The following is a 23,273-nucleotide window of genomic DNA, read 5'->3' as shown; positions in this document are numbered from 1 at the left end:
TGCACATGTCACATTATGACTGGGAAAATTATGTACTGCTTGTGTGACTCCACTGTGACAGGACAACTGGAGGCGTGCACTTGGTCTCCTTTGAAAGCTTTCCTACCTCCTATTTTTTTTTCCTAAATATAATCTGTATCTTTTCTATTTAATAAATTATAGCCGTAAATGTAACAGTTTTTCTAAGTGTTTTTAGTTTTTCTAGTGAGTCATCAATTCTGAGAGTGGTCAAGGAACTCCTGACAAAGTTAAATCAAAAGTGGAATTGCCTGTAATCCCAGCTACTTGGGAGGCTGAGGTATGAGAATTGTTTGAACCTGGGAGGTGGACATTGCAGGGAGCCGTGATTGTGCCACTGCACTCCAGTCTGGGTGACAAGGCAAGACTCCGTCTCAAAAAAAAAAAAAAAGAAAAGAAAAAGAAATTTTCTAAAATGGACTTACTGAATTGTTGCAAAATTATCATTATAGAAAAGGAAGAATTAATAGTAGGGTTCATAAATATAATATTTGTTGCCTGGAAGTCTACTGAATCACACATGAAATAAGACATCAGGTGTGCTGTGAACAGTTATTAGATGTAAGGGTTACCAATAGAACTTAGAAATAATAGACCCAACTTTAAGGAGTCAGAACAACAGATACATAATATGTAAAATAAATAAAAACAAGTGTTTAAAAATCCTAACAGGGAGGCTATTATAGTGGCAGTCCCAGTGCTTTAGGTTTCTAAGTAAGAAAGCCAGAACGCAATATAAACAGAACAAACCAAACTAGAGACTTTACCTATCAGAAATTGCCAATTAACCTTCAACTAAAATAAAATTCTTTTAAAAACTACTTTTACAAAATATATATGACCAACTTATTAATGACAAAGTTGACAATGAAGTAAGTAAATAACGTCTTATACTGGCACTAGTGGTGCCAAGCCTATTGGACATACACACACACACACACACACACACACACACAGAAAAGATCTTGATTCTTATCTCAGGCCACACACATAAATTGATTATAGATGATTGTAGCTCTGAATGCAAAAGTTAAAATTATAAAGCTCTTAGAAGAAAACATAAGAGAGACATATGTATTATAATTGGCAAAGCTTTTAAATATAGAAACCAGGACCAGGTGTGGTGGCTCATACCTGTAATCTAAGAACTTTGGGAGGATTAGGCAGAAGAATCACTTGAGGCAAGGAGTTCAAGACCAGCTTGGGCAACATAGTGAGAATGCGTCTCTATGGAAAAAAAAAAAAAAAATTAGCTGGGCAGGTGGCATGCCCCTGTGGTCCTAGCTACCTGGGAAGCTGAGATGGAAGGATTGCTTAAGTCCAGAAGTTTGAAGCTATAGTCAGCTATGACAATGTCAATGCACTTCACCAAGGGTGACAGAGTAAAACCCTATCTCTTACACACATATATACATACATAATAATAAATTAACAAAAATAACCAGAAAAAAAGAAAAATTGATGTGTGACTACATTCAATTTAAGAAATTATTATTATCAAAATTAAGAAAATAAAAAACTAGAGTGGAAGAAGATATTTGTGTGTGTATATATATATATCTGACAATATACTTGTATCCAGAATGTATAGAGTATTTGCAAATCAATAAGAAAAAGGTAGACAATGCAGTATAACGATACAAGTCTTAAACTGATACTTGAGAAAAATTACCTTCAGATGGCCATTAAACATGTAAAATGACATCAACTTTATTAGTTATCAAGGAAATGCAAATTATATCTCAATGCAGTTCAGTTACGTAGCCACTAAAATAATTAAAATGAAAAAAGAAAACATACCAAATGTTTGCCAAGATGTAGAACAAATGAAGCTCTCATGCACTGCTGGTGGAAATGTAAATTGTAAGGACCACATTAGAAAACCATTTGGCAGTATATACTAAAGCTGAACATATGCATAACCTATAATCTAGCACTTTTTCCAGGTCTCTAGCATACAGAAACGTGACTACCTTGACACCAAAGACATGCTCTAAAAAGTTCAAAGCAAGAGTATATAATAGTCCCAAACTAGACACAATCGAAATTTTATCAACAATACAAGTTGATTTTATACAATGGAATACAATACAGCAATAAATATAGATAGATTAGATTATGGATGAAAAAGAAGCAATGTGCCACTAAGAATGTTGAGTGAACGAAGCCAATCACAAAGAGTACATATTTTATGACCATAAAGTTCACAAATAGACAAAACTACTTAATGGTTTTAGAAATCAGGGTAATGTTTGCACTTGGTGGACAGGCAGAAACTACAAGAGGGCATCTAGATTTCTAGTAATCCATGTTTCTTTTAATTTTTCCTTTCTTTTTTCCTCCCTTCCTCCCTTCCTTCTTTCCTTTCTTTATTCCTCTTTTTAATGCTCTCCTCCTTGAACTAAGGGCTAGTTATGTAGGTATGTTGCAGAATTTTGTAACATTTATCAAGCTATGTACTTATAACTTATGTATATTTATATATGTATAATTTACTTCAATATAATTTTAATGACAAGCCCTAATACTTTTCTTAGCAATTGACAGGATACAAATTATAAATAAATCTCTATAAGGATTTTATATTTCTAAGAAACCACACTACATTTTCCATTCTTTTTCCTCCTTCATATTTATTAAACCTTTTTCATTTCGGTATTCATATTGAATACTTTGAAAATTATCCAATGAAAATTGTACATGACCTTTATATAGAAGTCCATACTCTAAATGTATCACACTCTTACAATATTAATTTATCAATTTTCTGTGGTAAATTTTTTTTTTTTGAGAGGGAGTTTCATTCTTGAGGCTGGAGTGCAAAGGCGCAATCTCAGCTCACCACAACCTCTGCCTCCCAGGTTCAAGCAATTCTCCTGCCTCAGCTCCCCAAATAGCTGGGATTACAGACATGCACCACCACGCCTGGCTAATTTTGTATTTTAGTAGGTTTCTCCATGTTAGTCAGGCTGGTCTAGAACTCCCGACCTCAGATGATTCGCCTGCCTCGGCCTCCCAAAGTGCTGAGATTACAGGCATGAGCCTCCGTGCCCGGCCTTTTGTGGTAATTTTTGGCCTAAATAGACTTAGAAGTTAGATAAATTATAATGTACTTTCATTCCTCATAAAAGAATGATGTTAATGTTCTTGACAGAAAGACTAGAGACTCAAGGAAGCCCTTAGTTTCACAAAGGCATAAAAAGTAATAATAACAAAAGTTCACTGTATATCAGGACATTAATAGCTTTTCCAGAAATATGGATATAATTTCTGTCAAAAATATTTAGGTTTGAATAACTTCAATTTTATAGCATTTGCTTTAGTATTAAAGGTGAAAGTATGACTAATGAAAGTCAATTTTGTTTTATCTTAAAAAGCAGCATGGGAGGGCAAGATAGCCAACTAGATGCAGCCAGGTAAAACAGCTCTCACCGAGGGACTGAGATGACAGGTATGCTTTTAACAGATCTTCAGAGGAAAGGTGCTGAGAGTGGACAGAGGGAAGACACAAAAGCTGGTCTGAAGTGGCAGAAAGCTGGAAACAATGCATGGGGCTACTGTACACCGGGACTCATTTTTGGACCACAACAGCTCCAGGAGAACGAGTTGAACTGTCAAGAAGCAACCCACTCTCATAGGCCTCTGGAACCCCGAGCAGGAAGAGACCCCTCGACCACCAGAGACACTTGAGTTAGCAGGGAGAGCTGCTGTCCCTTAGAGCTGCAACCCCTACTTGGTAGAGATAGCAAGCCAACTGATGTAGAGCCTAAAGGGTTTGATAAAGAAGCATCTGTAGTGAAGTGTGGACTTGGCCAACCATCCCCACAGGCTCAACTTGCTCCAGTAGGAGACTTTAGCAGCCTTAGGGGAACTGTCAGATCTGATCTCCGCAGGGCTGTCTTGCCTATCAGATGGCGCTGGTCTGACCTGAGCATCCCTTGGTCTGCTGGCCTATCCTGGGGCCCCAGCCTGGCCATGTCTGCTTGCAGGGCAGTCTTGGGTGTCCTGGGGGCCCACACTGTAGCTTTTGCACTGATGCACTATGCCCGACTGGTGAAGAGCTCCAGCGAGATGACCCCCTATGACCACGCACAAGCCTGTCTGTTCCTTCCCCATACTGCAGCTTCCCCCAGGACCATGGTAACTTCCATATCACTTTGCTGGTGCATGTCTATATGGGCAGCTTTTACTTTCATTGTCCACCTGTGCTGGTGGACCCCCCACCAACCACCACTGCAGATTCAGCCTTGGCAGGCACAGAGCCAGCAAGCCCTACCCACACTAGCACCCCACTCTTGCACTAACACTGCACAGAGAACAGCAGGTCCTCCCCTGAGCAATCACTCCTGCTTGTAGGGCACAGATTAGGCACCCAGAGCTGCACCACTAGCATCCTGGCCCTAAGTCAACACCACCTCCAGCACAATGGCACACACACTCTGCAACAGGGACTCCCGCCACTCCTAACCCCCCGCTGTATTGCCTTCACCATTCCAATGAATGCCTGTAGCACGGCAAGCACCCCAGCACCCACTAGCACTCTGCTGCAGCTGCTGCACCTCACCCCCCACCATACACACAGTGCAGTGGATTCCAAACCTCCAGGAGCCAGAAAACAAACGAGGTTCAATACAAATCTCCCAGAGAGCACAAAGTCCAAGATTTGGGAACTGAGTGCCGGCCCCCTAAAATCTGCCAGAAACAAAACCAGTTGGCTGAATCCACATTTTACCACAATCAAATTCTCAAGGCAATCAAACACAATAAAAGAAGAAGAAGAAGAAGAAGAAAGAAGAAGAAGAAGAAGAAGAAGAAGAAGAAGAAGAAGAAGAAGAAGAAGAAGAAGAAGAAGAAGAAGAAGAAGAAGAAGAAGAGGAAGAAGAGGAGGAGGAGGAGGAGGAGGAGGAGGAGGAGGAGGAAAGCGCATCCAAAGGTCAGCTACCTCAAAGATTGAAGGTAGATAAACCAACAAAGATGAGAAAGAATCAGTGCAAGAACCCTGAATGCCCAAAAAGCTAGAGTGCTTTCTTTCCTCCAAACGGCTGTGTCACCTCTCCAGGAAGGGTTCTGAACCAAGCTGAGATTGCTGAAATGACAGAAATAGGATTCAGAATATGAATGGAAATGAAGATCATCTGAGCTATGGGCATACATTGAAACCTAATGCAAGAAAGCTAAAAATCATGACAAAACAATGCAAGAGCTGACAGACAAAATAGCCAGTAAAGAAAAGAACATAACTGATGTGATAGAACTAAAAAATTCATTCGAAGAATTTTGTAATGCAATGACAAGTATTAATAGCAGAATACACCAAATGGAGAAAAGAATCTCAGTGCTTGAAGACTGACGTTCTAAAATAAGACAATCAGACAAGAATAGTGTAAAAAGAAAAAGAGTGAAAAGGAACAAATAAAACATCCAAGATATATCATGTTATGTAAAGAGAATGAATCTAAGACTCATTGGTGTCCCTGAAGGAAATGGGGAGAATGAAAGCAAGTTGGAAAATGTATTTCAGGATGTCATCCATGAGAACTTTCCCAATCTACCTAGAGAGGCCAACATTCAAATTCAAAAAATGCAGACAGTACCAGTAAGACACATCAAAACAAGATCATCTTTAAGACACATAATCATCAGATTCTCTGAGGTTGAAATAAAAGGAAAAATGTTAAAGACAGCTGGAGAGAAAGGTCAGGTAACCCACAAAGGGAAGCCCATCAGACTAAAAGTGGACCTCTCACAGAAACCTTAAAAGCCGGAAGAGATTGGGGACCACTATTCGACATTCTTAAAGAAAAGAAATTCCATCCCAGAATTTCATATTCGGCCAAACTAAGATTCATAAGCAAAAAAGAAATAAGAAGATCCTTTTAAGACAAGCAAATGCTGAGGGAATTTATTACAACCAGATCTGCCTTACAGAAACTCCTGAAAAAAGCACTTAATATGGAGAGAAAAGACTGTTACCAGCCACTACAAAAACACACTGAAGTACACAGACCAGTGACACTATAAAGCAACCACGCAGACAAGTCTGCAAAATAAACAGCTACCTTCATGATGGCAGGATCAAAACCATACATTTTAATACTAACCTTAAACGGAAATGGACTAAATGCCCCAATAAAAAGACAGAGAATGGCAAGATAGATAAAGAACCAAGATCCACTGGTATGCTGTCTTCAAGAATCCCATCTCACACACAACGATACATGTAGGCTAAAAATAAAGCGATGGAGGAAAATCTACCAAGCAAATAAAACACGGAAAAAAGCAAGGATTGCAATCCTAGTTTCTGACAAAACAGATTTTAAACCAAAAAAGACAAAGAAGGGCATTACATAATAGTAAAAGATTCAATTCAATAAGAATATATAACTATCCTAAATACCCCACTGACAGTATTAGATCATTGAGACAGAAAATAAACAAAGATATTCAGGACTTGAACTCAGCACTGGATTACATGGACCTGATAGATATCCACAGAACTGTACACCCAAAACCAACAAAATAAATATTCTTCTCATAGCCACATGGCACGTACTGTAAAATCAATCACATAATCAGAAGAAAGACATTCCTTAGGAAATGCAAAACAACTAAAATCATAACAATCTCTCAGACCACAGCACAAACTAAAAATCAAGACTAAGAAATTCACTCAAAACCATATAATTACATGGAAATTTAATAATCTGCTTCTGAATGACTTTTGGGCAAATAATAAAATTAAGGTGGAAGTCAGGAAGTTCTCTGAAACGAATGAGAATAAAGATACAACATACCAGAATCTCTAAGACACAGCTAAGGCAGTGCTAAGATGGAAGTTTATAACACTAAATGCCAACATCAAAAAGTTAGAAAGATCTCAAATTAACAACCTAACATCACAACTAAAATGACTAGAGAACCAAGTACAAATCCCAAAGCTAGCAGAAGGCAAGACATAACCAAAATCAGAACTGAACTGAAGAAATCTGAGACACGAAAAAGAATTCAAAAGATCAGCAAATCCTGGAGGCGTTTTCTTTTTATTTAATAAAATAGACCATGAGTTAGCCTAATAAAGTAAAAAAGAGAGAAGATTCAAATAAATACAACAGAAAACGACAAGGGGGATATTACCACTGATGCCACAGAAATACAACCAACCATTAGAAAATATTATGTATGCCTCTATGCACATAAACTAGAAAATCTAGAGGAAAATGGATAAATTCCTGGACACATAGACCTTCCCTAGACTTAATTAGGAATAAATTCAAACCCTGAACAGACAAATAGTGAGCTCCGAAATTGAGTAATATCTTCCCAACCAAAAAGCAGCACAGGACAAGACAAATTAACAGCTGAATTCTACCAGATGTACAAAGAACAGCTGGTTCCATTCCTGCTGAAACTCTTCCAAAAACTTGAGAAGGGACTGCTCCCTAACACATTCTCTGAAGCCAGCATCATCCTGATATCAAAACCTGGCAGAGGCAGAACAAAAGAAGAAAACTTCAGGCTGATATTTTTGATGAACATCAGTGCGAAAACCTCAGCCTCAACAAAATGCTGGCAAACTGAATCCAGCAGCACATCAAAAAGCTTATCCACCATGATCAAGTAGGCTTTATCCTGGGGATGCAAGTTTAGTTCAACATATGGAAATCAATAAATGTGATCTATCACATAAACAGAACTATAGACAAAAACAACATGATTATCTCAATAGATGTAGAAAAGGCCTTCAATAAAATTCAACAATCCTTCATGATTAAAACTCTCAATAAACTAGATATTGAAGGAACATACCCCAAAATAATAAGTGCCATATACAAGAAACCCACAGCCAATATCATACTGAATGGGCAAAAGCTCGAAGTATTCCCCTTGAAAACTGGCACAAGACAAGGATGCCTTCTCTTACCACTCCTATTTAACACAGTAACAGAAGTCCTGGCCAGGGCAATCAGGCAAGAGAAAAAAATAATGGGCATGCAAATAGGAAGACAGGAAGTCAAACTATACCTGTTTGCAGATGACATGATCTTATACTTAACAAATCCCACAGTCTTGCCCCAAAATCTCCCTATGCTGACAAACAACTTCAGTAAAGTCTCAGGATACAAAATCAACGTGTGAATATAACTAACATTGCCATATACCAACAACAGCCAAGCCGAGAGCCAAATAAAGAACACAATCCCACTCACAACTGCCACAAAAAAGAGTAACATTCCTAGAAATACAGCTAACTAGGAAGGTGAAAGATCTCTACAAGGAGAACTATCAAATGCTGCTCAAAAAATTAGACAATACAAACAAATGGAAAAACATTCCATGCTTAAGATAGAAAAAAAAAATCAATATAGTACAAATGGCCATACTGCCCAAAAACAATTTATAGATTCAATGCTACTTCTATTAAAGTACCAATGAGATGCTTCACAGAACTAGAGAAAACTATTTTAAAATTCATACAGACCCAAAAAATAGCCTGAATAGCCAAGGCAATCCCATGCAAAAAGAACAAAGCTGGAGGCATCATGCTACCCAACTTCAAACTATACTACAGGGCTACAATAACCAAAATAGCATGGTACCAGAACAGACACATATACCAATGGAACAGAATAGAAAACTTAGAAATAAGGCTGCACACCTACAACTATACAACTATTTGATCTTCGACAAACCTGATAAAAATAAGCAATGGGTGCCACTGCACTCCAGTCTGGGCAACGGAGTGAGACTATATCACAACAACAACAACAACAAAAAAAAACCCCACAAGCAATGGGGAAAAGATTCCCTATTTAATAAATGTTATTGGGATAACTGGCTAGCCGTTTGCAGAAGATTGAAATTGGACCCCTTCCTTACATCATACACAAAAATTAACTTAAGATGGATAGAACACTTAAATATAAAACCCGAAACTATAAAAACCCCAGAAGACAACCTAGACAGTATCATTCAGGACATGGAAATGGGCCAAGAATTCATGACAAAGGCGCCAAAAGCAATTTCAACAAAAGCAAAATTGGCAAATGGGATTTAATTAAACTAAAAAGCTTCTACACAGAAAAGAAAAATATCAACAGAGGAACAGACAACCTACAGAATGGAAGAAAACTGTTGCAAACTATGCACCTGGCAAAGGTATAATATCCAGCATCTATAAGGAACTTAACAAATTTACAAGAAAAAAAAAACCAAAACACAACTCCATTAAAAAGTGGGCAAAGGAAATGAACAGATACTTTTCAAAAGAAAACATCCATGCAACCAAAAATCATATTTCAAAATGCTCAACATAACTGATCATTAGAGAAATGCAAATGAAAACCACAATGACATACCATCTCACACCAGTCAGAATGGCTATTACCAAAAAGTCAAAAAGTAACAAATGCTGGCAAGGTTGCAGAGAAAAAGACCCTTATACACTGTTGGTAGGAGCGTAAATTAGTTCAGCTATTGCGGAAGACAGTGTGGTGCTTCCTCAAAGAACTAAAAACAGAAATACCATTTGACCCAGCTATCTCATTACTGGGTATTACCTGCAGGAATATAAATCATTCTTTTATAAAGACAAATTCATGTGTTTGTTCACTGCAGCACTATTCACAATTGCAAAGACATGGAATCAACCTAAATGCCCATCAATAATAGCCTGAATAAAGAAAGTGTGGTACATATACACCATGAAATCCCAGGCAGCCATAAAAAAGAATGAGATCATGCCCTTTGCAGGAACCTGATTGGAGGGGAAGGCCATTATCCTTAGCAAAATAACATAGGAACAGAAAAACAAATACTGCATATTCTCACTTGTAAGTGGGAGCTAAATGATGAGAACACATGGACACATGGAAAGGAACAAAAGACACTGGGACTTATCTGAGGGTAGAGGTGGGAGGAGGGAGAGAATCAGAAAAAATAACTAATGAATACTAGGCTTAATACCTGGATGATGGAATAATCTGTACAAAAGCTCCCATGACACAAGCTTACCTATATAGCAAACCTGCACATGTACCCCTGAACTTAAAAGTTACAAATAAAAAATAAAAATAAAAAGCAGTACTGAGTGCTAACATTTGTATTAAGAATATGGTTTACTGGGAAAAAACAGACATTTACTAAAACTGTGGACCATTTGTGTGAGTCAAAAACCCTTATAAATGTTAGGTATAATGTAAAGAGCAATGCTAAAATAGCTGCATTTTAAGAGAAACTGTTTAATTTTTTAAATTCATATTTTTATTGACAAGCACACATTATGCATGACCTGAAATCATATCATGTATAAATTAGTGTATGCATTATGAGCTCAATCTGTCAATGGGCTTTTATTCATAAGTGCTGCCGCTCTCTTCCCAACATAATACTAGTGCTACTTTCATTATTTGAGGAGAGCACTATGTTTGTACATGGAATTAAAAACAGAAAATGACACACTTGTGGGGTCCTAAGAAAAAAAATTATTAAAAGGTGGCATTTTCAGCCCTGAGAATTACGTTAATGCACCACCCCCACTCTGTATCTCCTTCAGTGAACTTCTCTCCACTGACAATAAATAACCATGTCTGTGAGCCAGACTGTTTCCCCTCCCTGATTGCCTTCTGGTCACCACATCTGCGTAGTTCAGAATCACAAGAAACCCCATGCCACGTGGCAGAATGCACACTGTTCCCACCTCACCACACTCAACTCTCTCCATCCAGCGCTAGCTGTAGCCAGGCTGTCTCGCAGTCCAGAATGCTAGCCAGAGATCAAGCTTTCTGAAGTGCCTTGGCTGGGGCCCACAGATAACAACCGCCAGGCAGTGCTCCAGAAGCCAGCAGATGCCATCAATCAGTTTCCCACCTGCCAGACACTGAGAATCTCTAGACACCGGAAATGTCCTCTGTAGCCAGAGCTGAACTCTCACATGAAGACTCCAGAAGGCCTTGCAATGTGGGCATGCTTCAATCATTGCCTCTCTGTGGCCACAAGGAACCAGGCTCTTTCCATGGCTAGTGAGTTGTCCAGCACACATGGGGCTCCAGAAAGGCGCCTTTACAACTTTAGGCTTTAGCAGAGCTCTCTATTTACATAAGGCCAGGCAGTGCACATTATGGGAGACACCCCTGGGTACTGGGATGAGGATGGCACTTGGCATGTAAGCTAGGATTGGGTGCCCACTGCTCTTCCCCACCAGGCAGTGGCCAGCTAGCTTCTGTCCCCTTACCGACCTCCTTTGCTACAATTGCATTTCTGGCAGGCAGTGTATCAGGGAAGCATCTGCAGTTTTGGACCATGCAGAGAACCACTACTGGCCAAGCATTCCCAACCTGACAGCAGAACAGTACAGCACTGCTAAGGTGAACTTGGCAAAGAACTTTGAGACCACGAAAGCAGCCAACACTTCCAAGTTATTACAACCTGCCTCTCCCATAGATTTACTGTAGACCAACTCAACCATCTCCATGTCAACAAGAAATGGTCCTCACTCTAAGCCATCACCCTTGAATTTAGATCATGGGGCTGTCCTTTCTTTAGAATGGAACTGAAAAGCTTTAATTTCTACAAAAACGTAAGGTTTTGGACCACAGCCTTATTAAAACAAACAAATATGAGCATAGTTGTCTATATATGGAATATCTGGGATGAACTGCCACTTGAAAGCATAATCACTGTCTTTTTGTTTGTTTGTTTTTGAGACGGAGTCTCCCTCTGTTGCCCAGGCTGGAGTGCAGTGGTGCGATCTCAGCCCACTGCAAGCTCTGCCTCCCGGGTTCACGCCATTCTCCTGCCTCAGCCTCCCAAGCAGCTGGGACTACAGGCACCCGCCACCACGCCCAGCTAATTTTTTGTATTTTTAGTAGAGACGGGGTTTCATCGTGTTAGCCAGGATGGTCTCGATCTCCTGACCTCGTGATCTGCCTGCCTCGGCCTCCCAAAGTGCTGGGATTACAGGCATGAGCCACCACGCCCGGCTTTTTGTTTCTTTAGCCTGATAGGACAGTATCAGAAATTTCCTTGGTCACAGAGGATATAAAACATAGTTTGAACAAAAGCAGCAATAAAGCTACAAACTATTATTCGGTGTATTTGCTTAAGTATAAGATAGTTGACTGGGGCTTTATAATGTAACATTAGTTTGCTTAGTTTTCATTAACTCTGTTGAACTTAAATTGAATTGTGAATACATATATGGCTAATTCATATTGTAATTAAACTGCAAATTGACATAAACTGTACATAAAAAGCTGCACATTGTCATCCAAAATAATGCTTAGGTAAAACCAAGAATACAATAAACCGATGTCAAGGAACCTACCCTAAAATAAAAATACAGTTAACATGGAACTGCAAAACTAGAATGAGAGAAACATTTACCCATAAAATCTTGTTTGGAACGTTGATACAACAGTAGAAAAGAATCTTCTAAATAACTACAATGTTCAATCCGTGACTGTGCACCTATGAAGACCAGGCATTCTGAATCATTGCCCTGTGGTGTATGGCAGTACAATTTTACAGAAAATGCACTACAATAATTAATAAAATTCTCTAATGAGAAAATTTTAATAAGTATTTACACTACAAATATTTATATTACTAATATATTGATGCTATTATTTTACAAAATAAATAACCTGTAATACAGCCTTTAAAAGCAAATAATACCCTCACACTTCTAAATTTAAAAAATACAAATTTTGCAAAATATGGTTAAGAGTAACTGATAAAATAAAAATTTGGGCATAAACTATATTACAGTTTGGACAGAGGTTGAAAAAAGTGGATGAAAATCTTAATGAGCCCTTTTGTCTGCACTAAATTTAATCTTACAGGTGAATATTATAATATATACAGGGTACCTACTAGCCATCTAATTTACCTTTTACACAATGTATAAATTCTACCATGTTGTTCTTAATGTTTGAACCTAAAATAACACACAGACATACAAGAGAACAAAATAAGGCAGAAATGTATGGAGACAATGACATTATCAAGATGATGGAATAGGAGTTCCCTACTTTTATATTCCCTTGCAGCAAAAAAAAAAAAAAAAACTAGTCAGCCATCCATCAACCAAAGTAACTTTATGAGAGAGCCAGGCACAGTGGCTCATGACAGTAATCTCCTCCATTCAGGAGCCTGAGGCAGGAGGGCTGCTTCAGGCCAGGAGTTCAAGAACAGCCTGGACAATATAGTGAGTTTTGGGATACAGGGCATTAGGAAACTGTGCTAAAATCCAGGATCAAGAAGAGTCACTTTGAGAAGACAGGCCCTTTGATTAACAAAGTGTCATATTATCCAAAGCAATCTGAAAATTAACTCAAATCCCTATCACAATTCCTGTGCCACTTTTCATAGTAATAGAAAATGCAAGCCTACAGTGTACATAGAACTACAAGAAATACTGAATGGCTAAACCAATCATGAGGAATAAGAAAAAAGCTGAGGGCATCATACTTGTGACCCACACAAAACAGTTCAAAAGTCACTGTTTGTAGATAACCTGGGGAAACCCTGCTAGGTACTCAGTGGGAGCCACACTCATCCACGCATCTGGTATTAGGCCCACCATATAACAGAACCCTGCCCTAGTGCCTGCTCCACAGAAAGTCCTGAAGACAATCCAGTCTGCCCAAAAACATGACAGGACTCACAACCACATGTGCTCCTGGTAACAAGCCCACTAAAAGTAAAACCCACTCCAGATTTGGCAGCAACCTTGTGACCCAGCTACAACCCTTTTTACTGCAAGCCCAGAAAAGATCTCATCAGCTTTGAGACCCAAAAGATGATCTTTACCTACTGAAACCAGTTTATAAAAATGAAAAGAGGTGTTTGCTCCTTCAAATGCACAAACACCAATGCAAGTCTGTATTATTCCCATTCTAATGGTTCTATTTGAACACAGAACTGGAAGTCCTACATACAATAATTAAGCAAGAAAACGTAGAAGATCAAAATTGAAAAGAAGAAAAAAAGTCACTGTTTGTAGATGGCATAATCTTATATATGTAAAACCATAAATAGTACACCAAGAAATAGCTTAAACTAATAAATGCATTCAGTAAAGTAGCAGAATATACAATTAACATACAAATACCAGTTTTGTTTACACAGAGTAGCAATAAACCAGTAAAAAAAAATCTCATTTACAATAGCAACAAAATAATAGATTTCTTGGCAATAAATTTAACCAATGTGGTGAAAGATCTTTAAACAAAAAAATAAGATATTGATGAAAGAAATTAAAGAAGATACAAATAAATGTAAATATATGACATGTTTATGGATTGGAAGAATAAATATTATGTAAGTGCCATATTATCCAAAGCAAAGATTAATTCAAATTCCTATCAAAATTCTTGTGCCACTTTTTATAGTAATAGAAAATAAAGTCTACAATGTATATAAAACTATAAGAAATATTTAATGGCCAAAGCAATCATGAGGAATAAAACCAAATCTGGGGACATTATACTTCATTATTTAAAACTACATTTCAAGGCTACAGTATAAATAATAGAATGGTATATTTATAGGAACCAACACAAAAACCAGTGGAACAGAATACAGAGCCCAGAAGTAAATCTATGCATCTAAAGTTAATCTTTGACAAGGACACTACAAATACACAATGCAGAAAACATAGCATCTTCAGTACTTGGTGCTGTGAAAACTGGATACTCACAAGCACAATAATAAAATTAAATCATATTTCTTGTACCATACACAAAAATTAACTCAAAATAAAGACTTAAATTTAATACGTAAATCCTTAAAAAAATCTTTAAAAAAGCATATGAAAAGCCTCCATGATACTGACTTGGCAATGATTTTTTAAATATGTTATCAAAAGTATGGCAACAAAACCAAACATAAAGTTGTACTGTATCAAACTAAACATATTGTGCACAGCAAAAAATAAGAACCTTTAAGATGGGATAAAATATTTGCAAACCATGTATGATAAGAGGTTAGTATTCAAAATATAGCAGAAACTCACACAAATCAGAAGCAAAACAGTAATAATAATACCCAACTAAAAAACAGGCAAAAGACTGAATTTTTTTGTTTTTGTTTTTGAGATGGAGTCTCGCTCTGTCACCCAGGCTGGAGTGCCATGGTGCAATCTCGGCTCACTGCAACCTCTGCCTCTCGGGTTCAAGCAATTCTCCTGCCTCAGCCTCCCGAGTAGCTGGGATTACAGGCACGTGCCACCACGCCCGGCTAAAGACTGAATATTTTTTAACATATTAAAATGGCCAACAGGTGTGTAGAAAGATGTTAAACATTACCATGTGTCAGCAAATTGCAAATCAAAATCATGTGATAGCACTTTACAGCAGTTAGAATGGCTATCAAAAAGAAGAAATACAAGTGTTAACAAGGATGTGACAAAATATTTCTGTACACTCTTAATGAGTTGTAAACTGGAAGAGTCATTATGAAAACTAGCATGGAGGTTATTTTAAAAAACTAGAACTGTCTTACAATCCAGCAATTCCACTTCTGTATATAAACAAAATAAAATCAGTATCTCAGAGAAATATCTGCACCCCTGTATTCAATGAAGCATTATTGACAACTGTCAGGGATATTTTTTTTAAAAATGACTTATTTGTGGATGCTGAATGGATAAAGAAAATGTGGTATAAATAGACAACCAAATATTATTCTCCCATAAAAAAGAATGAAATTCTACTATTTCAACAACACAAATGGACCTGAGGACATTATGCTAAGCAAAATAAGCCAGGCACAGAAAGACAAACACTGTATGATCTCACTTAAATGGAGAATCTAAAAAGATTGAACTCAAAAAGCAGAGTTACAATGGTAATGACAAGCTCTGGAGGTAGAAAAAATGATAAGATGTTCAAACAGTACAAACTTTCAGTTATAAGATAAATAAGTTTCGGGGATCTAATGCATAGCTTTAAAATGTAGTTAAGACAGTGTTTTGTATGCTTAAAATTTGCTACAACAGTAGGAGACCTCAAGTGCTCTCACTACAAAAAAACATAACCATGTGAGGTGACATAAATTTTCATCAACTTAATTGTTAAACATTTTACAATATATTATGCCTATCAAATTATTACAATATACACAATACATAATTATGCAATTTTTATTGGTCAAAAAAATCAGTTATGCACACATGCATATATACACGTGTGTATGTACATATACATAAAACATACATACATATCAAGGACATGTTATGTATATACGTATGTATATATAAACACATACATATCAATGACACAATCCTAGTAAGCTTCAAACTAAACAAGAAAAAATTATAAAATAATAACTATTTAAAAATCAGGAAACAAATGGGAATTTAATACATGCTCAGCAATGTTCTAAGTTCCTCAGTGGCACAGTACATTTTTTAAATGTAGAAAGCAGATACATTAAACCATGTACAGTTTAGGAATTGGGGCACAGAGCATTTATAATATATGCCTCGGTACATACTAAAAAACTTGAAATTTTGAAGTAAAATAACATTAGATTTTATTATATGGGGCAGATGCTTAGTGTTCTGATAAAATGATTTGAGTGTAAATTTCTATAGAATCACACTTGAAACCTTCATAGGATATGAAATTATAAAGCAGAAAACATACAACATCTGGGTGTGGTGTTTCTGGGATTTCTAAACCAAATCCCAGTATCTCCACTACTCTTACACATTTTAGACAAGATTCAAAATGGAAATTAGAAAATGTTTAACACAGAGCTCCTTATAAATCACAGATAGCCCCATGTCCTAAAAAGCAATACAAGAGCAGGCAGCCAGGTCCTCCAGTCCCTTGTAAGCCATGAAAAGGACTTTGATTTTCTTTGTAAGCTAGAAGGATTGTGGAAGAGGAAGTCCAGTCCTTAGAGAATTGAAGAGCATGGGACAGAAGATGTCTGTCTCTATATGAGAGCAAGAGAAAGAAACCAGGGCTTCTTAGAAACGATTTCCACTGGAGCATAGCTTCACAAACCACATTTTAAGATCTGGCTTTCTCCTTGACCTTTGGACATCTCATCTGTGTCATCTGCTTTATTCACTCCCACCTACTTGGATGTTTGGCTACTGTCTCCTGTCTCCTCACCCTCCGGGGCTTTTTTTTCTCCATATAGGTGATCAGGTTTGGTTTAGAGAACAGCCAAGGACTCTTTCACTAGAAAAAGTAGTATGACTTCTGCTGGGATTTTCCAATTACTAACTTGGTACTGTGCTCAGTGGAAAAAACAAAAGAGTCTAAAAATTTAACACCAAATACTGTTTCCTCACAGAAACTTTATGATATTTAAAAACTTTTCTAATTTGTGGGTCCTTAGCTCCACTACCCAGTGCTGTGCTGAATCAAAACTTGGTGGTGGTTGGCTGGGCATGGTGGCTCACACCTCTAATCCCAGCACTTTGACAGGCCAAGGCAGCCAAATCACGTAAGCCCAGGAGTTTGAGAGCAGCCTGGGCAACATGGCGAGACCCAGTCTCCCAGGGAAAAAAACAGGTGGTGGTAATGGGAAGTGGTAATGTGATTATAAGGTGCGGGCAACAATATTTTATGCCTCTGAATTTCTGGAGTTACCACTAATCTAAAATAAAGGACACAGATCAGCTGAAGAAAGAAAAAGGTTTATGTCATGATGCAACATCTTCAAGATTTTATTTTCTACACCAACAAATCCCTAAGTTTTTCTTAAAAACGGCGATCTGAAATTCATTCATGCAAAGCAGAGACTCCCTAAAACATTATACAAAAGAAAAAAAAAGCCAGGCGCGGTGGCTCATGCCTGTAATCCCGGCACTTTGGGAGCCTGAGGTAGGCAGATCACAAGGTCAAGAGATCGAGACCATCCTGGCCAACATGGTGAAACCTTGTTTCTACTAAAAATACAAAAAATTAGCTGGGCATAGTGGCATGCGCCTGTAGTCCCAGCTACTCAGGAAGCTGAGGCAGGAGGATAACTTGAACCCGGGAGGTAGAGGTTGCAGTGAGCCGAGATCATGCCACTGCACTCCAATCTGGCCACAGAGCGAGATTTCATCTCAAAAAAAACAAAAGAAAAAAAAAAACTCACAGAGTATATTAGAAATTGTGTATTGAAGTTATCCTCACCAAGAGAGGCCAGGTTTCTGTAGTTTTCTAACACCACATTTCTATTCTGTAGTTTTCTAACATCACAAATTCTGCTGAGCATAGTCAAGCAATTTCCACCCCTCCAGAGAGAATTCTATGATTGAATCCCTGAATGTCAAGAGTCTCTGAAAAAAAAAAAAAAAAAACAAAATAAAACCAAAAACCACATACTACATACTTACTAAGTGGCCATGGGCATAATTCTTAATTTGGCTTAAGGTAAAATGAGAGTAGAGAGAACCAGTTCTGACTAAGTCCTGGAATTATCCAATAAGATAATTTTTTAACTCAGAAATATTTTCAAATATATTCACTAACTTCGAGGAAAAAATGCATAAGATCCATAAATCCAGTATATATACAATATCTTTCTAGATGACAAAGTATAAAATTAAGGGTACCCACACAGGCATTGCACAATTTTGAGTACTATATTTACACTGTACGGACTAAGTTGTGTATATTTCTCAAATGGAAAAGTTGTGGTGAGTTAGAAGATATTTCTCACATTTTAATGTGTACAACAAATAACTGGAAACTTCAGATTTTGATTCAGGAGATCTGGGGTGAAGCCTGAGTTTCTGAATTTCTAAGAAGCTCACCAATGACGCCAATAATTCTAGCCCAATGAGAATATTCTGTCAAACATCCAGTAAGTGGCAGAGCCTGGGTTCATCCCAGTTTTTCTGACCAGTAAACAAAGATGAGAGCCTTCATTTTTCAAAGTAAGGTATTTGCAAAGAGAATTAAAAAAGAGACGTGAGCTTGCTTACAGAATAAATGTGATGGTTTAAACAAATTAGCCAGTAAATTTACAACAGGTACTTAGTAATGCAGAGAAAAATAATTAACTCTATAGTAGAAAAATCTGTCAGAGAACTCGTTAACCAAGTGAGTGAAATTAACATCAACTGTAATAGGACAAATTTTTATCATGTGCCATGGCACACAGAAGAACAAAACATCACTGTTGTAATACTGGTAGTCAAAAAATAAGTAACTTAAAATATTTTTCTTTTCTTTTTTTTTTTTTTGAGACAGAGTCTCATTCTGTCATCCAGGGTGGAGTGTGGTGGTGCAATCTCAACTCACTGCACCCTCCACCTCCCAGGTTGAAGCGATTCTGCCTCAGCCTCCTGAACAGCTGGGATTACAGGCATGCACCACCACACCCAGCTAGTTTTTTTTAGTGGAGATGGGGTTTCACAATGTTGGCCAGGCTGGTCTTGAACTCCTGACCTCAAGTGAACCGCCTGCCTTGGCCTCCCAAACTGCTGGGATTACAGGCGTGAGCCACCACACCCAGCCAAAAAATAAATAACTTAAAATCTGAATCTAATCATGAAAAAACATCAGTTTGAATCTCTATATCTCCTCTCTTTTCTTTTACACTAAGTACCAGGGTACTGAAGCAATTTCCACCTGGGTACCAACCAAATAGACTGAGGAGAGAACCAAGTACTAGGTAACTCATTCCTCTTACTCTGAGAGGGAAGCAAAATTAGACCCTCTTATCAGCCTGGCCACAGTTTGCATAGAACATTTCCAAATTTCTCAGAGACTCCCAGGTGCTGGTGAGAGAGTTCTGGTGTCCCTGGATTGATGCCCTCATTGTGATTCAGGAAATTCACACTCAGGTTGATTCTGAATAGCAAATAAAACTGCCCTGGTGGAGCTGCAGAACCTGAATCCAGGTGTGACAGTACCTGTTCTGATGAGCTAACTCTTGGTTAAGAGGAAAGACAAAAATTCTCTACTCCAGTATCACAGTTTAAAGGTAACTGTAGTTATAGTCATGGCTCTTGCTATTATGTGCTGCTAACCTCCCACTGCTCATGTGCTGGTTTACACTTAAAAATTTTGCCTGAGGTTCTGTTTAAACCAGGAGCCTCTCACACAAATGTAGCAGGTCATGGGACAATCTGAAATGCTCAAAAAATCCCTCTAAAAGAAGGACTTTAAGATGTCTATGTTGATGTCTCAGAATGCAGAACATGTCTCCCATCGGTTTTCTGTTCATCTTCAATCCAAAGTCTTGTCCTGTCTTGTAAATCCCAGGCAGAAGTGAGATCTCCCGTGCAGATTCTAAGTGGGATCAACCTAGCTCAGCAATCTTGGATGTTACCGCAAGCAGAGTAAAACTAGAGGAGAGATTTCCTGATGGAGACTGCTCTAACACATTCCATAAAATGTTGACCTTTAGAAAAAAAAGCTGAGATGAAACTGATATAATTAAGAGTATTATGGGGGCCAAGCTTGAGGATTGCTACCTGGGAGTATAGTTTTAAGTTGACCTGAATATACACTTTGATTAGCAGTACTTCCAAGTGGATTTTCAAAGGCAAAAAAAAAGAGGGCGGGGGAGCGGGACAAAAGAGTGAACTGATGCAAAGTTGTTTGTCTGCAATTCTCATTGGTTTACAGAAATAACATTAGTTAGTGATTGGTGAGTGACCATATAATACAGAGTGTGGGTTATAGTGTCTGGTGTGGTATTATTAGGTTAACTTTCAGCTACTTGTAACAATAGCAAGCACTTTCAAGGAAAGAATACATTAAAAATGAGGAGTAGGTCATGTTTATGCCCTTATTATAACATCTCTCTGGGCCTGATAAGTAAAATGGCTCGGATTCTTCTGACAAAAGTTACTTTCTTTTCTCAAATCCCATGACCTGGATTTAGAATTTGGAGCTGCAGATTTAGGTCTTGGATGGGTCAGAAAGCAGCAGGTGCCCTCTACACATTTGTGGGCCTTTGGGCAAGAGAAAGAGGAGGAGTTTGAGGTCTCAAGTCACGTAATTAATACACATGTGTGACCCTGTTTGGGTCTCTGGGTACCAGGGTCTTTGAGTTAGTTTCAGGTCTGAAGAAGCCAGGGCACTGAAACACATTGAATGGTTGATTGCTGCCCTGTGGAGTTGTTTTGGTAGAAGTCTTTGAACTTCTCTAGAAAAGACTGTAGATCCCAAATAGGCAGAGACCATTCTGCCTGCAGATTTCAGGGGCAGCATGCACTTTGCTGCACAAGTATGAGTTGTGACTAGAAGCCCAAGACGGAAAGCCTCTCTGGAGTGAAGCCTGGTAGGCACCTTATAAGTTTTTTTTTTTTTTTCTTTTTTTTTTTTTTTTTTTTGCATACAAAAACAATAAACATTTTCTAAAAATACATACGAACAAAAAGATGCGTATCAAACATATTAGGAAGGTTGCACATGGGAAGTCGGGGAATAGAAATGGGGGTGGGAGTTAAAATAAATGAGAGAGGGACTTTATATGGATCAGTGATAATAACTCAATCCTCTATTTGACAAAGAAGAGGGAGAAGGAAGAGGAAGAAAAAGAAAGTGGGATAAAGGATCAGAAAGGGAGGAAAATAGAAAAAATTAGAGTATGACTCTAGGGTAGACCTGTTTTGTTGTCATTGAGTTGGTTGGTTGGTTTGTCTGTTGTATTCTTCGTGTTTCGCCAAGTTGGCCAGACTGGTCTCGAACTCCCAGCCCGAAGTGATCAACCCGCCTCGCCCCCCAGAGTGCCGGGACCACAGGCGTGAGCCACCACGTCCAGCCCCCACATTGCTTCTGGCCTCCGTGGTAGACCTCCCAGACGGAGCGGCCAGGCAGAGGAGCTCCTCACTTCTACCCAGACACGGGGCGGCCGGGCAGAGGGGCTCCTCACTTCCCAGACGGGGCGGCCAGGCAGAGACGCTCCTCACCTCTTCCCAGACGATAGGTGGCCGGGCAGAGGCGCTCCTCACTTCCCAGACGATGGGTGGTCGGGCAGAGGCGCTCCCCACTTCCCAGACGATGGGTGGCCGGGCAGAGGCGCTCCTCACTTCCCAGACGATGGGTGGCCGGGCAGAGGCGCTCCTCACTTCTTCCTGGATGGGGCGGCCGGGCAGAGGCGCTCCTCACTTCTTCCCGGATGGGGCGCCCGGGCAGAGGCGCTCCTCATTACTTCCCGGACGGGGCGGCCGGGCAGAGGCGCTCCTCACTTCCCAGACGGGGCGGCCGGGCAGAGGCGCTCCTCACTTCTTCCCGGACGGGGCGGCCGGGCAGAGGCGCTCCTCACTTCTTCCCGGACGGGGCGCCCGGGCAGAGGCACTCCTCACTTCCCAGACGGGGTGGCCGGGCAGAGGCGCTCCTCACTTCCCAGACGGGGCGGCCGGGCAGAGGCGCTCCTCACTTCCCAGACGGTGGGTGGCCGGGCAGAGGCGCTCCTCACTTCCCAGACGATGGGTGGCCGGGCAGAGGTGCTCCTCACTTCTTCCCGGACGGAGCGGCCGGGCAGAGGCGCTCCTCACTTCTTCCCGGACGGGGCGGCCGGGCAGAGGCGCTCCTCACTTCTTCCCGGACGGGGCGCCCGGGCAGAGGCGCTCCTCACTTCTTCCCGGACGGGGCGGCCGGGCAGAGGCGCTCCTCACTTCTTCCCGGACGGGGCGGCCGGGCAGAGGCGCTCCTCACTTCTTCCCGGACGGGGTGGCCGGGCAGAGGCGCTGCTCACTTCCCAGACGGGGCGGCCGGGCAGAGGCACTCCTCACTTCCCAGACGGGGTGGCCGGGCAGAGGCGCTCCTCACTTCCCAGACGGGGCGGCCGGGCAGAGGCGCTCCTCACTTCCCAGACGGTGGGTGGCCGGGCAGAGGCGCTCCTCACTTCCCAGACGATGGGTGGCCGGGCAGAGGTGCTCCTCACTTCTTCCCGGACGGGGTGGCCGGGCAGAGGCGCTCCTCACTTCTTCCCGGACGGGGCGGCCGGGCAGAGGCGCTCCTCACTTCTTCCCGGACGGGGCGCCCGGGCAGAGGCGCTCCTCACTTCTTCCCGGACGGGGCGGCCGGGCAGAGGCGCTCCTCACTTCTTCCCGGACGGGGCGGCCGGGCAGAGGCGCTCCTCACTTCTTCCTGGACGGGGTGGCCGGGCAGAGGCGCTGCTCACTTCCCAGACGGGGCGGCCGGGCAGAGGCACTCCTCACTTCCCAGACGGGGTGGCCGGGCAGAGGCGCTCCTCACTTCCCAGACGGGGCGGCCGGGCAGAGGCGCTCCTCACTTCCCAGACGGTGGGTGGCCGGGCAGAGGCGCTCCTCACTTCCCAGACGATGGGTG

General features: G+C 40.3%; 1 protein-coding gene across 6 annotated transcripts in view; it reads right to left on the bottom strand.

Annotated features, from left to right (window-relative positions):
- Nucleotides 1-23,273, bottom strand: part of ZNF678 (zinc finger protein 678) — a 57,269-nt gene that overhangs the window by 23,614 nt on the left and 10,382 nt on the right. For 2 of the 6 annotated variants that reach the window (XM_063613390.1, XM_055234127.2), the window contains exons 1-2: nt 18,156-19,049; nt 1,153-1,245 (exon numbers count right to left, since the gene is read on the bottom strand). The exons of 2 other annotated variants lie outside the window; for them this stretch is intronic. In XM_063613390.1, the coding sequence (XP_063469460.1) occupies nt 1,153-1,230 (78 nt within the window). In that variant the 5' untranslated portion in view covers nt 1,231-1,245; nt 18,156-19,049. Of the gene's footprint in view, nt 1-1,152; nt 1,246-1,818; nt 1,861-18,155; nt 19,050-23,273 lie in introns of those variants that run through there. 2 more of the 6 variants (XM_063613388.1, XM_055234124.2) reach the window with 2 other exon arrangements.

This window comes from Symphalangus syndactylus, chromosome 19 (genome assembly GCF_028878055.3).
Source record: "Symphalangus syndactylus isolate Jambi chromosome 19, NHGRI_mSymSyn1-v2.1_pri, whole genome shotgun sequence".
Classification (NCBI taxonomy): domain Eukaryota; kingdom Metazoa; phylum Chordata; class Mammalia; order Primates; family Hylobatidae; genus Symphalangus; species Symphalangus syndactylus.
Note: the sequence above shows the minus strand (reverse complement) of the source record. Positions and strands in the feature narration are given on the sequence as shown.